This window comes from Oncorhynchus kisutch, linkage group LG27, assembly GCF_002021735.2.
Source record: "Oncorhynchus kisutch isolate 150728-3 linkage group LG27, Okis_V2, whole genome shotgun sequence".
Lineage (NCBI taxonomy): Eukaryota > Metazoa > Chordata > Actinopteri > Salmoniformes > Salmonidae > Oncorhynchus > Oncorhynchus kisutch.
In genome coordinates, this window is record NC_034200.2 from 32,787,962 (window position 1) to 32,803,960 (window position 15,999).

General features: G+C 41.5%; 1 protein-coding gene and 1 long non-coding RNA gene across 7 annotated transcripts in view; one reads left to right on the forward strand and one right to left on the reverse strand.

Moving 5' to 3' along the window:
* LOC116357777 (uncharacterized) overlaps positions 1-555 on the reverse strand; it is a 16,076-nt gene extending 15,521 nt beyond the window's left edge. Inside the window, exon 1 of the long non-coding RNA XR_004205711.1 lies at positions 434-555. This is a non-coding gene — a long non-coding RNA (uncharacterized LOC116357777). The remainder of the gene's footprint in view (positions 1-433) is intronic.
* LOC109871529 (septin-2) overlaps positions 1-14,033 on the forward strand; it is a 16,904-nt gene extending 2,871 nt beyond the window's left edge. Inside the window, exons 3-14 of one of the 6 annotated variants that reach the window (XR_004205710.1) lie at positions 2,201-2,315; positions 3,674-3,760; positions 3,953-4,076; positions 4,473-4,607; positions 9,048-9,165; positions 9,474-9,575; positions 9,973-10,118; positions 10,603-10,719; positions 11,139-11,317; positions 11,762-11,834; positions 12,057-12,154; positions 12,466-14,033. Coding sequence is in view for 4 of the 6 variants with exons in the window: in XM_020462417.2 (XP_020318006.1) it covers positions 2,201-2,315; positions 3,674-3,760; positions 3,953-4,076; positions 4,473-4,607; positions 9,048-9,165; positions 9,474-9,575; positions 9,973-10,118; positions 10,603-10,719; positions 11,762-11,834; positions 12,057-12,143 (1,104 nt within the window). In the remaining 2 variants the exon portion in view is untranslated. Of the gene's footprint in view, positions 1-542; positions 646-2,200; positions 2,316-3,673; positions 3,761-3,952; positions 4,077-4,472; positions 4,608-9,047; positions 9,166-9,473; positions 9,576-9,972; positions 10,119-10,602; positions 10,720-11,138; positions 11,318-11,761; positions 11,835-12,056; positions 12,155-12,465 lie in introns of those variants that run through there. The other 5 variants (XR_004205709.1, XM_031806416.1, XM_031806415.1 and 2 more) reach the window with 5 other exon arrangements.
* Positions 14,034-15,999: the final 1,966 nt, after the last annotated feature.

Sequence of the window (15,999 nt, forward strand, 5' to 3'; positions counted from 1 at the left end):
GTTTAGTCTAGCTATATTATAGAAAGCTAGTGTAATAATCCCTTCCTTACATCTGTTCATAAAATGAAAAGATCGGCCTAGGTCTAACTTTAAACCCTTTAGCTAGACTGCACATTCTCCCTGGTTATGTATAGGCGGGTTAAGGCCATAAACACTGGAATGCAATAATGCATTCGAGACAAGACAGTTCATTTGTGTACAGCTGATTCTTGAGTAGCTGCCTAATTGCTGATTGTAATGTTTGCTGTGATTTGCACAACCCACAGATATGATTACTATAATATACTGTAGGTCCATCCTAGCCTGAAAACCCGACGTTGAATTGCATTGAATTATATGTCGGACATCAATGAGCGTCTGGATAAGGAAGGTTTAATCTCAAAAGCTCAAATTTACAAGGCAGAATGTTGAATAAAATGAAATGTTTACTTACTCTACGGGTTGGTCCTTTTGCTGGAAGGAATGTGAGAACCTGTCCATAGGAAAGCGCAATTAAATTGAAAAGCGCTGGTAGTGCGTTCAGATTTTTAATCACCTGATGAAACGGGACGCATGCATACTTGCTGAGCTCGTGCACGTGTTTACATGGTTCTCCGCATGCTTCAGGTGATCGAAGTCTGAACGCAATACCAGCTCATTGAGAAGGTGAGTTACTTACTTTCCTGTGGATATATTGTCTCCAAAACGACCAACTGCATGGACAACAGGTAAAGTCAAAATATAATTTTAGTCAACATTCTGGCTTGTAGAGTTTGAGGAAATGTTCCAAACAAATGTATGGCATTAATTTCGGACTGCGAATCGGAGGTATCAGTCTGTTAGGCAACCTAGGCATGGGCGGTATACCGGGGTATTTAGAAATAGTGACGATGTTTTTTCAATACATTTGAATTTTTGTAGCAATTGAAGTAAATAACCGCAGTCAATGTGTTTAACATTCAAATCGTGTGTTTTTTTTCTTCAATAGAGTGATCAGGGACGTGCAGCTATAGTTTTCCTTCACAGAAAGTACATCCATTAGCGCATCACATTCGGCATAAAATAGCTTAATTGCTGTCATTTGATGAAAAAGTGCGACGCTGCTGGCAGCCGCACAAGTAAATGTGCTTATAATAAAAAAGCAAAAATGATGCATGGCCATCACATTTCTAACGTCTAGGCCTATCATAGGAATAATGTAGCCAGCTACTTTTCCTTATGTTTTGCTTAAAGTTAATCTTGTATTTTACTGGAGAAAAATAGGCTTGCTACACTGAGAAAAGTATTGGAGAAAAGTAGCTACACATCAGAGCGCTGTCTGCTGATACCCGTTCCTGAGTTCTCATCCGAGTTTAGAAGTGCAACTGAAGCACAAAATGTTTCTGATGCCGAGCAGAAATTACAATAAGAAGCATTTTAGATCCGTTTACAAAACGTAGCACGATATTTCTGATGCTTTTTATTTAAACAAAGATCCTGTGTGAAAAACTAAGGGTCTGTTAACACAATTCTTCGTTTAACTTGCTATCTAAGTAAAATGGCTCAATTAATTAGGTGACGGGGGCGTCATTTTGTGTTAGCTTTCTGCCTGTTTAAGAATGCAACGGTCTTTTGGATTAGGTATTTGTACAGCTGCCACTGCGATCTTGAGTTCCTTACGTTTTTTCCCCCCTGTTCTCGGCTTTCTGAACCTCCCACTCTTCTTCTAGCAGGCAGGCCGGATGCAGTAGTGGCTCCAGACTCTACTACACAGACAGTGTGTGAACGCTTCTGGAGAGCCAGTACTGCATGCGTCAACTTTGTTCAATGTCTCTCGTTCACATTCGCTTGTAAATGTACAAACTCGCCAACAAAAAAACATTCGGTAGCGCCTACCTATATATGTATAACTTTATGAGCCGGATTCCCTGTCATTGTAATTAGCTTATTTTTGTTTGTGCTCGTTAGCCTAGTTTAGCTAGTAGCCTCCATGGAAATTCGCTATTACTTGCGCTAATTTTGTTTGCATTCTGGTAGACGCCCAATTAAATTCTTAGCGTGTTTTGGCGCCCCCTTGTGTACTAAACCGAATTGAGGGCAGGACGTATGATATGAAAATCTGCATAACGCCCAACCCTAGGAACGACAACCCATGTCTCTGGAAATGTCAGTAAAAATGATGGTATTCCTGGGTTGATTGACTCGGGTTCTAATGAACATGTGGTGGTCTCATGTTTTACAGCAGGGTCAGTTTACCAATCCAGAGACCCCGGGGTATGTGGGCTTTGCCAACCTGCCCAACCAGGTGCACCGCAAGTCGGTCAAAAAGGGCTTCGAGTTCACCCTCATGGTAGTTGGTGAGTGTCACAATATTTGTAACCTAAATCATGTCTGGTATTTTTGTATGGAGAGGGTTGTAATTGTTTGTATGAAGTCGCTAGCTATAGTTGCCTTAGTTTGGCCTTAGACAGAATGGATACTCAGTGGTTTTGTGCAAAGCTCAAAACGACTGGTCTTTGGTTGTTGGTGAGTCAGACATTTTCTTGCTTTAGTTCTTTCCTCAGTTCAGTAGAGATTAGGAGCCTTGGCCTTCGAATGGGGAATGTGTGTCTAAATGATCATGTTCACACAGTTTTGGCATATCATAAGTGTTTTAGGAATGGGATTGCAACAGAAATCAATTAACATTTTGGATATACTTTTCCTTTTTCCTCTCCATTTGGAGTGGGTGGATAGCATCTCTCCCTTACGAAACATATGAACTGTGTACAGGCTTTTTTTTTTTAAGTGGTTTTTATTTTATTTTTTACAGAAGAAAAAAAATCTATCTGGGATTAGGCCTAGTTTGTGCTAAGCAGTTAGGTGTCAGTTCATGCTGTTGACAGAATGGAATGTGACTTCTTTGACTGTAAGCCCAGACAGTTGTTAGCTAGTTGACAAACGTATTCATTTCCTCTTCTCATAGCCTCGCCTCACCATTTTCACATTTCCCACCCTCCCCACATCTGTCAGTAACCAGTGTTCCATATCTCATCGTTTCCTTTAGTGTTTTTATGTGTGTGTGTGTGTGTCTGAGAGTGGGATGTGTCAGGGATGATGTCAGAGGTCCTGGTTTAGGTCACAGTTGGAGTCCAGCTGCGGACTCAACTATGCAAACGGATGGAGGCAGGGTTTCTCTGGGTCCTCTAGTTTAGCTGTGTGAAATGGTTTTCCTTTCTCTCATCTCCCTATTTGTCTGTGTGGTGTAGGGGAGGAGGAGAGCCCTATTGTACACTTATCCCCTCTGCCTTAAAATAAACCAGACTGGAATGTGGCCCTGTGTGCTGGCCAGGCCTCTGCTGCTGGAAACTGTCTGTGTGTGACTGTGTGTTTTAGATAAATCTGGTTTTACTGCCAGCTTAATGCATTTCCCAGGCTATGAGAGGCCTAATGTGTATCATTGGTTAGTGCTTGGCTAATATACAGAGTCCAGGCTGGATGTCTGCCAACTAGCGGGCTATTTTGTGTATAAATAAATAAAAACTGCACACATTTTGTAGATTCTTGTAGTATTTGTGGTTTGTAGACTAAAGGTAATCAGGTATATTGCCTTTACCTTTATATTGGCTGTTGCCATGCAGGCACAATATAATCTATTCTGTTTCTAATTTGGTTCCTTTTTTTTTTTTTGGAACAGAATGATAGTTTATCTATTGATTCTGTGTGTCGTGTTTAGGTGAGTCTGGTCTGGGGAAGTCCACCCTCATCAACAGCTTGTTCCTCACTGATCTCTACCCAGAGAGAATCATCCCCGGAGCAGCAGGTATGACGTACACACATACCACGGCCACACTCCCAGCTATTACTCAAATGTAATTTGTTCCTGCATAACCTAATGGGAATACATTTTAAAACCAATTATGCCAAATCACCCCTCATTTATTCAGTGGCCTCAAGAGTGTCTGGAAAGTAAAAGCCTAACCTTTTTTTATCTCCTTTTAATTGTAATCCACAGAGAAGATTGAGCGCACGGTTCAGATCGAAGCATCTACGGTTGAGATCGAGGAGCGAGGGGTGAAGCTCCGCCTCACCGTGGTGGACACGCCCGGATACGGTGACGCCATCAACAGCCAGGACTGGTACGCCGCTATGGTTGTATAGACAGAGGACCTGATCCTGTCCATTCAAATGTAATAACTTTATTTCTCCATGATCTGTTTGTGCATGGACAAATATGTTATTGCTGGACTACCGTTGCTGTATTTTGTAACCATGTCATATGGTTGCCACAAAGTCCTAATTATGGCTCAACCGCTCCTATTTATAGAATAGATTTTTAACCCTAACTGTAAACACACTTCTGACCTTATACCTAACCATAACTTTAAATAAAGATCAAAAATCAACGGTTTGTTTTCATAAAGTTGTATGATATATTTAGACTTTGTTGCTGTGGTAACAAGCGACGACGATGTCACACAAGGTGTTTAACTACATGGTCCCACCACCGTGCTGCTTCCTCTGTTCTCCCGCAGTTTCAGCACCATCATCGCCTACATTGACGACCAGTTTGAGAGATACCTCCACGACGAGAGCGGTCTGAACCGCCGGCACATCGTGGACAACCGCGTTCACTGCTGCTTCTATTTCATCTCCCCGCTGGGCCATGGGTACACACACACACACACACACACACACTAGGGTTGGGTGATAGTATTGGATTTTGAAGCTGATTGACAGCCATCGTCAATGGTGATGTAACCGACAATGCATAGCCTATTTCAACTTGACTGGCACCAGACAGTATAGAGCTGACCGGGCAACCCATAGCAGGGCCATGCTATAGCCTGCGTAACCTTTTTCAGTAAATTTGTTTTAAACAAGTCATAGAATGTAAGATAACACTGTAGTAGACAGGGCTGTGGCGGTCACAAAATTTTGTCAGCAGATGATTGTCAAGCAAATAACTGCCGGTCTCAGTAATTGACTGTTAACTAACACAAACACATTTAGCCTCCTGACTTCCACACAGCCTAAAAGCCATTTTAAAAAGTCTAATAAATCTATGTACTCTAACCTACACCTTCAAAATAAATCAATTATTTATTTTAGACAGGTCTAAAGAAGCATGATATGGAGAAAATGTCTATTTCAGAAGAAAATAAATAGCAAAAATGTATTGTTTTAATATGAAGTAGCGTGGCAGGAGAAAAGCAAGTATGCACAAACACTGAAATAATATTCACATCAAAATGGAGAGAAAATACCAAATTGTGCTTTTAAGCTCTCTGGGATATGTGGGACTGTAGCGTCCCACTTGGCCAAAAGCCAGAGAAAATGCAGAGCTTCAAATTCCTATAAAATCAAACTTTCATGAAATCACACCTGTAAGATACCAAATTAAAGCTACATGTGTTGTGAATCCAGCCAACATGTCAGATTTCAAAAAGGCTTTTTCGGCGAAAGTAAACGATGCTATTATCTGAGGATAGCACCTCCATAAACAAAAGGGAGAACATTTCAACCCTGCAGGCTCGACACAAAACACAGAAATAAAAATATAAATCATGCTTTACCTTTCACGAGCTTCTTCTGTTGGCACTCCAATATGTCCCATAAACAGCAATGGTCCTTTTGTTCGATTAATTCTGTCCATATATCCAAAATGTCCATTTCATTTGGCGCGTTTGATCCAGAAAAACACCGGTTCCAACTTGCGCAACGTGACCTACAAAATATCTCAAAAGTTACCTGTAAAATTTGCCAAAACATTTCAAACTACTTTTGAAAGACTGGATGATCTGTGTTCAATACAGGAAGACAACAAACTGAAGCAGAAATCTGGATTCCCAATGAAAATGCATTGAAAAGAGGGTGACCTAAAATATATTTTAAAAAATGTGAATGGTTTGTCCTCTGGGTTTCGCCTGCTTACATAAGTTCTGTTATACTCACAGACATGATTCAAACAGTTTTTGAAACTTCAGAGTTTTCTATCCACATCTACTAATAATATGCATATCTTCTGGGGATGAGTAGCAGGCAGTTGAATTTGGGCATGCTTTTCAAATTCCAAATGCTGCCACCTATCCTAGAGAAGTTAAAATAATTTGACACCGCTATAAAAAACAATATAGGCTTTGGCTATATGTCCTAGATCTTCTGATATTGAGACTGGACATTTTGCGCTGCTTTGGTGAAAAGCTTAGCTCCGTCTAGGGTTGTTGCGGTGACCATATTACCCCCACACCACCGGTCACGAATTATGACTGCTGTTAAGTTCCACATGACTGTTTAGTCACTGTAATTAGGCTTGTCCAACCTCTGATGTTTCTGCTGGTCATTAATAGCTTACCAAACTTGCTAACTGCCTGGTACTCAGCACTCTATTCTCCCTCTAATCACTCTGACATCAATGCAAATTTATTAGAAAATCTAATCAAACAATTCATGAGTGCTCATGTTTGCGCAACATTTCTATAGACTATGTAATTGTGTGAGAAAACCGAGTGATGGCCTCTGAAAACGAGGATCCCATCAGCTTAGGCTAGGCCTACTTTTATTGATCAACTTCCCTAATATTTAAGCACATTGCTTCTCTGTACAGCAGGAGTACAGCCTACCTGGCATGAAAATAAACCACAGGGAAAAGCCTCCTCCATTCGCCGTTTAAGTGCATGGATGACATTTTTTCCCACTGCCCATGTTTCCATACAGGTGCATGATAATGGTCCAGTCTAAATCAAAACAAATATCACACTATTTAGTATACAGGTAAAGACAAGATTAAATCAAGAGTAGTCTGATGGGTGACAATATTAACTTATCACTTGTGGATAATATATTATTACTTGTGAATGATGCCCAGCATAAGAAACAAAGCCTCTTTTTTAAATTCTTATGTAGACTAGCCTATAGGCATATGCTTTAAGGTTTGTTTCACAACTAAAGTGGCCAAGTCAATGATTAATTTTAACCACGTTAATCCGCTTTAAAAGGGGTGTATAGCCTAACTGGCATATACAGTGCATTTGGAAAGTGTTCAGACCCCATGACTTTTTCTACATTTTGTTACGTTACAGCCTTGTTCTAAAATTGATTAAATCGTTTTTTTCCTAATCAATCCACACACAATACCCCATAATGACATGGTAAAAACAGGTTTTTATTCATTTTTTAAAATGTATTAAGTAAAGAACTCTCACATTTACATAAGTATTCAGACCCTTAACACAGTACTTTGTTGAAGTGCAGTTACAGCCTAGTCTTCTTGGGTATGATGCTATAAGCTTGGCACACCTGTATTTGGGGAGTTTCTCCCATTTTTCTCTGCAGATCTTCTCAAGCTTTGTCAGGTTTGATGGGGAGTGTCGCTGCACAGATATTTTCAGGTCCCTCCAGAGATGTTAGATGGGGTTCAAATCCGGGCTCTGGCTGGGTCAATCGAGGACATTGACTTGTCCCAAAGCCACTCCTGCGTTGTCTTAGCTGTGTGCTTAGGGTTGTTGTCCTGTTGGAAGGTGAACCATCGCCCCAGTCTGAGATCCTGAGCAGGTTTAAATCAAGCATCTCTCTGTACTTTGCTCTGTTCATCTTTCCCTCGATCCTGATTAGTCTCTCAGTCCCTGCTGCTGAAAACCATCCGAACAGCATGATTCTGCCACCACCATGCTTCACCGTAGGGATGGTGCCAGGTTTCCTCCAGACATGACGCTTGTCATTCAGGCCAAAGAGTTCAATCTTGGTTTCATCAGACCAGAGAATTGTCATGGTCTGAGTCCTTTAGGTGCCCAGTTGGGCTTATTACTTAGGAGTGGCTTCTGTCAGGCCACTCTACCATAAAGACCTGATTGGGGGAGTGCTGCAGAGATAGATGTCCTTCTGGAAGGTTCTCCCATCTCCACAGAGGAACTCTGGAGCTCTGTGAGATGAACATTTGGTTCTTGGTCACCTCCCTGACCAAGGCCCTTCTTCCCCCGATTGCTGTTTGGCTAGGCAGCCAGCTCTAGGAAGAGTCTTGGTGGTTCCAAACATCTTCAATATAAGAATAGAGGCCATTGTGCTCTTGGACCTTCAATGCTGCAGTCATTTTTTGATACCCTTCCCCAGTTCTGTGTTTCAGAGCTCTACAGACAATTCCTTTGACCTCATGGCTTGGTTTATGCTCTGACATACACTGTCAACTGTGGAACCTTATCTCGACAGGTGTGTGCCTTTCCAAATCAGGTCCAATCAATTGAATTTACCTCAGACTCCAAATCAAATTATAGAAAGAGCTCAAGGATCACCAATGGAAACAGAATGCACCTGAGCTCAATTTCGAGTCGCCTAGCAACGGGTCTGAATACTTAAGTAAAGTATTTCTGGTTATTTTTTTATAAATTAGCAAAAAAAATCTGAACCTGTTTTTGCTTTGTCGTTATTGGGTATTTTGTGTAGCTTGATGAGGGAAAACATTTATTTTGAATCCATTTTATAACAAGGCTGTAATGTAACAATGTGGAAAGTCGAGGGATCTGAATACTTTGCGAATGCACTGTATGTAAGCCTACCTACAATGTATAGAAGCCTAATAATAAGAGGAAGATTAGGCAAAAACACGAATCATTGAATAATTACTCAGTTCTGGGGACAGCAGAGTTGCGTGGCTGTAGCCGGGCCCTTGATGATTCACAACCATCACACGGCGCACAGCCACCGAGGCTCATTAACTGTCACTTGCTCGTTGGCAGGCACACCTCTTTCGTGCCACCGCTCTTATGGAGGAATAGGCTACAAAAGAAATATTTGGCTCAAATATATTTTGTCATGAGTCCTCTTGTTCCTTTTTAGCTCTTTACATTTTTTTTGGGGGGGGGGGGGCAATAGGGGGCGATAATATCATATACCAAGATTTTATAGGTGCCAATGCTTTATCACAAAAGGACAAAGGTTGATGTCGCCCAACCCTAAGACACACACACCAATAGTAGTTCCATATCAATGCCAGTCTTGACAATGTAATACTAACCATCACATTTTCAACATTTTAGTTTACCTTGACTTTACATGAGCACCCCCCTGTGGAATTCCCCGTTCTTACACCCTCCCGCTCTCCCTTTCTCTCTCAGGCTGAAGCCTCTGGATGTACAGTTCATGAAGGCCATCCACAACAAAGTCAACGTGGTCCCTGTCATCGCTAAGGCTGACACACTCACCCTGCGAGAGAGGGAGCGGCTCAAGCGCAGGGTAGGAAACACAGTATAGCTCAATGTCAAGGTAGGACACATATTATAGCTCTTGACTCTCAAAAGTATATGATAGGAGAACAGGTTAAGTGTTGTCAAACAAGGTATGTGGATGTAGCTATCGTACTGTGGATGTTGCTATCGTACTTAAGACAACTGCACCATGTGCCTGTATTTTATTAAGTAATCCCTCTGAAACAAAGGTGTGTGTATATATATATATATATTTTGGCCATTTACTTTTGATATGTATTTATGTATCAAAAGTAAATGGCCAAAATGACTTTTCCATCCTCCATGTTGCTATAGATCCTGGATGAGATTGATGAGCATAGTATCAAGATCTATCACCTCCCTGACGCAGAGTCTGACGAGGACGAAGAATTCAAGGAGCAGACCAGGACTCTCAAAGTAATCCTCTCCTCCACCTCAACTAATTTATCTCCTTACAAAGATACCTAATGCAAAACTTACTTCCTTACATTTATTTAATGTTTTTTAATTTTTTCAGATAAAAAAAATATTATAATAATTTTTAAATCTTAGCTCAGTGTTTTGGTAACACCAAAGGATCCTCATTAGCTGTTGCGAAAGCAGCAGCTACTCTTCCTGGGATCCACATGAAACATGCCGTCATATAGAACATTAATAGACAAGGACAAAACTACATACATTTTAAAAGGTCTCACGTTGGTTGATTTAGGGTTGTGGGTTTGAATGCTGCACGGGCCACATACTGAATAGAACATGGTAGCTATTTGAACCATTAAGCTCTGCTCTTTCCTCGTCCTCCTTTCTCCTCCCCTAGGCCAGTATTCCCTTTGCGGTGGTGGGCTCCAACCAGCAGATCGAGGCCAAGGGAAAGAAGGTGCGGGGTCGCCTGTACCCCTGGGGCGTGGTGGAAGTGGAGAACCCCGAGCACAACGACTTCCTCAAGCTGCGCACCATGCTGATGTGAGTGGGTGGGAGATAGGGGGACTGCACTGGGCCTTGTCTGAGGAGCTGCTTTGAGGTCTTTGTATATCAGACATGAATAGCAGCATTGAATAACAGCTTGAGAATCCTGATTTGAAATTGGTGGCGATTTTGATTTAGTGTTCATGGTTGATTTAGTTTATACTCTATCGATGAATGCTTGTCTTTTTACTAAGCTGTGTCAGTTGTAAAAACAGAGTGGCTGTGGTTCTGGATTTTCTGAAACCCGATTTGCCGTAGCTTAAGATGCAGAGATTTCTGCACGTGAAAAATCCGTATTCGCAGCCACGGCCATAAGTGTGTGATTTATCAATCCGTTACTTATCAGGCATAAGTAGTGGCTGTCCTGTCTCACATACTGCTTGGCGATTCCATTATGAGGTAAGCCTTCTGTGATCGACTAACTTGAGTTAAGTTGTTGGTTTAGTGCTTCATTGATTGATTGACGCCTATCCATCCGCAGCACCCACATGCAGGATTTGCAGGAGGTGACCCAGGACCTGCACTACGAGAACTTCCGCTCGGAGCGCCTCAAACGGGGTGGAAGGTTGTCCTCCCATGGTTATGTTATGTCTCCTGCGTACGTACCTGTCTGCTTGCCTTTCTACACCCCACCCCCCACCCCTCCCAAACTCCCATACATGGTAATATAATATACAATCAAGGACTTAATGCCGCATATAACGGATGATGTTGACACAATTTAACACGACTCAGTTGCCTGACTTGGAATTGAATGACTTACCTGATTATAAAGACATTGAATGGGTAACTAATCCAGTGTCTCAGACAGTGGTACTTGTCTGGGGCAAACTTCTGTCAATACGTAGTTAGGTGATCATTCGCATTTAAATGTGTTTAACATTACACTGTTGTAAAATACATATATTTTTTTAACAGGATGTATAATTTTGGATGTATATTCTACAACAATTGGACCTTGGTAGTGGGTTATGGTTGAATATCCTAGTGGACTATGGATTTTTAACCAGTACATAGTCTGTTATAGGTTGTATGGGTATCATATAACTCGTAAGAGTTTGGACCCTTTGGATTTTTTTGAGACCTTCCCCTATAGCCAATCCAGGAGAAGGGAGTGCTTTTACTGCCTTCCCATTGGCTTGTCATCAGCCCAATGATGCTCTGGTCTGTCCAATCCCATGAGTGAACTGTTGGAGGTACCCCCGACCCCCTCTTCTTACTTCTGCAGCTTGCCCTCTTTCACTTTAGCAGCCAGCTGTCCACTGCTCTACCTTAACCTGCTGCCCCTCTTTCTACGTGTCTACGTGTCTGCTTAAATGCTAGAAACCACACACATACACACACACACACACACACACCCACACCAGATTTGGGCTTTTACTAAACTGCCTTTCAGAGACCTCCTATGCACGGTGGGGTTTTCCGTCCTCTACCTTTTCTGCTCATTCTATGAATGACAATGGGAGTATTGAAAAGTGTATTTTCTTCTGATTGCACAAACTATGTAAAAACAGACTTGCAAGAACTTGAAATGTACGAGGTTTCCAGTGTCAGTCTTTGGATATTTACGGTAAGTCTCCCCAATGATTGGGACTTCAGCTTAAAGAGCCAAACTCACCAAACCTGTGTCTATGTTCCAGGCAGGGGCAGGGCCAGGGGCCTGAGCCGGAGGAAATGGACAAGGACATGATCCTGCAGGAGAAGGAGGCGGAGGTAAATAGCTAACCATTCATTTCCCTCTCATTCATCACTCCCACTACCGTTCTACTAGGTCTCTCTCTCTCTGCCTGTTCAAGTATCACACAGTCTTGAATGGCCCCTCGCATTACATCCTACACCCTCACTTTTATTTGAAGGACTGTGATGTGTTTATTTCATGTGAATAAGGTAGTTCTTCTATGTGTTGGTCATAATGCTGTTTTGTGTTCTGTGCAGCTGAGGAGGATGCAGGAGATGATTACCAAGATGCAGGCTCAGATGCAAATCAAGCCTGACGGCGCGGGAGATGTCCAGCATGTGTGAAATACACCACGGTAACAAGTCCATTTGACACTCCGCACAACCAAGCTGTGAAGACTGAAATGTACCCTGGCATATTGTGGACCTGTATATCTAAATTGCCACGGTCGTGGGTTCAATACCTGTATAAAATACACACAGTTCAAATATTTAAACTCTCTGCATTGTAAGTCTCTTTGGATAAAAGTGTCTGCTAAGTGGTAAATATTATTTTTATGACCTATTCAGAGATACTCAAGCAGATTTGTTGATCCATTGAGTGTTCATATACATCCAAAGTTAGGAAATACAAGTCAGAATTTTATGGTATTGTCTTTCCTTGCAGGTTTTCAAGCTGTTGAGCTTGACCAGACATGGATGGAAGGATTGCGGAAGAGAAGGGTGTGGAGATGAGCGATAACTGGTCTTTGTCTCGTACTGCTTGCCACTTTTTAGCTTATTTCGCTCCTACTTGGAATTCGAGTTTTTCTTGTTTTTATTTTTCTATAAGCAGTATTGTTTTATATTTACACTTTCTTTAATATTCCATATTGCTTATTATTAATTTCTTCTGTACTATTGGACCATGCCAGTTAGCCACCAAATGGAGAATAACCCTCCTTTAACCTGGAGTATGCTCTTATTATAGTGGACATTGTTACATTATTATTTTTTTATGTTGAGAAAGCTGAAAGCTGCTGCTTTTTCAAGGCTGTCCACTTGGGCCCCATCTAAAACCACTCACAAAATGATCAATCATGTTGCCAACTGTGGCTCCAAGTTCCAAGTGGGAAAGGACAACTTAGTTAGCAACTCTCTTCTGTCTTTCATGGAGCCATACAGCTAAAACTATGTTTTTTTCTTTAATGGTTGTCATGCCAATGTTGGAGAATTATTTTAAAGATATTTCTTAAAGATCTAGTCTTTCGAAAAGCAGCTAAATTATTTTCTTAATCCATGGATTCATTGACAGGGTTCTTTCTCCCACTCCCCTCTGCATGCAACGCTTAACTCTGTCTGATGTTGTGTTAAAACGACTGGTTATGACTGAAATGCATGACACTGTGACCTTCCCAGTCATCCTGTAGCCCTGAACCAATGAAGGAGACATACCTTGGTGTTTCTTTTACTGTACGTGCCTCTATAAATCCTGGTCCTGTAAAGTGTGAGTAGGAGAGCAGATCTAGAATCCGTCTAGTCTTTTAGATCGTTATGAATATGGTCATATAGACTGACGGACCTACCTTACAAAAAAGATTGCATTGTAACTGCAGTCGACTGTGGTATTTTGGACACGGTCATTTCAGAATAACTGCAGTTACAGTGCAACATTACTGCAGTAAGAAAGTGTTATTTTGGATACTGCATACCTCAGTTATACTTCAATCTGTTTTTTGTAAGGGCTGATCCTAGATCAGCACTCCTGCTCTGAGACGCTCTGAATATGGGCCCAGGCTCCCTATGCCCCCAGGTTTTAACATATTGTAAAGTGGTTTGATATTTGAGGCGAAAGTCCTGGCCAACTAAAAGTAAATTGAATTACTGTGATGTTCGGACCAGGCTCATGTATTGCAGGTGACATTGCTTTTCTTCGTGTGTGTCTCCCATGATATTGATGATTGTGGAATAAAGTGCATCCAGTCTGTGAGAGGTCATGCTGTAAAGGCACACTGTACTTCGTGCTATATGATATCCATATCTTATGTTCTTTATGGCTGTGTGTCAATGGGTTAAGACTGACATTTGGATGTTGGACAGGACCAGTTAGTTGCTATGGCTATCGTCATGGTGATCTGGTTTGTTTGTCACCAGCTTTGCCCATATCTCCCTCAAGTCAAGCCAGAGTTCTTAACATTCCGGTTTATGCTGTTTTTAAATCTAATCACTGTCAAATAAAACCCTTGATGTATACCATCTTGTATTAATGTTTTTATTCGAGCTAGATTCTAGTTTGCATCATTTGTCATTCTGTGGCTTGTATATGGCCAATATACAACAGCTAAAGGCAGCCCTTGTGGTAAATATACCACACCTCAAGCCTAGTGGCTCGTCTAGCCACGGGATAAATCCTTATCTAATCTTCTATCCAGATTTTCTTCTTACAGATTACCATATCTTCAGTCTGGTAATGTTCTCCCGGTGGCTTCTGACTCAAGATACAGTAAGATATTGCCAGTTCACTTCAGGTTGATTTGACCGTGTCACTCTTCGACCACAGACTGAAGGAGAACATTCTGACTAAACTCACTTCTACGGCTCCACCTTCCTCGACTACATCATTGTCACAACCTCACGTCTGTCTCCTTGCCTCTGGCAGGCAGAGTTGCTACACCTTCCTTGACTAATTACATGTATGCCAGTAACCTTAGCCTCATCTACACAAATGATTCGTATGCTCACCTGACATTCGTATGTTCCTCCTCCTACCTCTTTCTGCTAGCTTTTGGCTGTCACTGATCCATTCAACTGACTTCTTTCCTCTTTAAAATTTTTCCTGCCCACCAATTTGGATACATGAAATTGGGGAGGAAAAAGTACACGACTTTGTTTATTTGCCCATCTATTTAGATTCATGAGTTCAGTGAGAAATACAACATTCATCAATGGAGAACATGTAAAAGAGCTCCTCACACTAATCCAAATGTATATATTATTTAAAGCTTAGTAGTTGGTATGAGGGTATGCTGGCCAAAACAATACTAACTTTTCTGCGGTTTGTGAATGAATCCTTTCTCCCTTGAGTGAGATAATCGCTGATCTGAATGTTAAGGCAACAGATGACGAAGTGAAGGCAATATTTCATAGCACGTTCACCCATCAAATCTTGGTATATCAGTGGTTGATTTGACATAGAAAGTAAAGGAAGCATTAGAAATAATTTGGAACTAAGCCTACACTATTTCCCCCCCCCCCCCCCGTCCTTGTCTCCATGCTACAGCTACATGATTGAGAACGTGGTGCTGTTGATCACCGGTGTCCTGAAGCAGAACTGCTGCCAAGGTGCCACCCACTGGGAATGTTTGACCAGATTGGCAGGTGGACACGTCTGGGTCATCACTAGATGACAATAAGCATCTTCTGTAGGCATCAGCAGGCATTTGATGGGGGATGACAGTGACATATCTGATTTTAATATCTATAATATGACATTTTACAGAATTTTAATGGGCAATATCTATATCTAGAAATATCTAGGGCAAGCATAATTTTTTTCTCAAACATTTTGCCAAACGAGCTACTTTGACTATGGTCCTTTCACATCAGAGAATGTTCAAAAACATCAGACAGGTTAAAAAACCTGTCATTAATACTGTAACCCAGTGTATGTGTTTGTACAACCTAGTCAGAGGGGGGGGTATAAAAAGTATAAACTCAAACTCCTAACACTAGCCTAGCTCCCATAGTGAAACGCTTGTAAAATGGTGAACGCTCTCAAGGAGTCTTCATACCTATGACCACCTGGCAACAGCGGAGCAGTGGGCCTGGCTAAAACTAAGGTCACCCGAGGCCCTGCCGTTCACTGCCAGTGTGAGGAAAGCTGAGGAGCTTAAAAATGAACCGGACAGGTGGAAACATTGGAACTTGCCACCGATCAAACTGGGATGGTGGTTTTTATATTGAACAAAATGTTCAGAGAATTTGCTTCAGACCCAGATTGAATATGTATATCAAACACTTGCAATACTTGTGTGCTTGATTTGTGTCAAGCACAATGGAATAGTGCCAAAGGTGCAAACTCCATATGCCAGGCAAGCTAAACCAGTACACCTGAATTATTTAAAATGTGTATTTTACCCAGGTGTTATTTGTTGAGTTACATTGAATAGAAAACCTACAACACCCATGCATGTGATGCAACAGACAAGCTCACAAACCCATA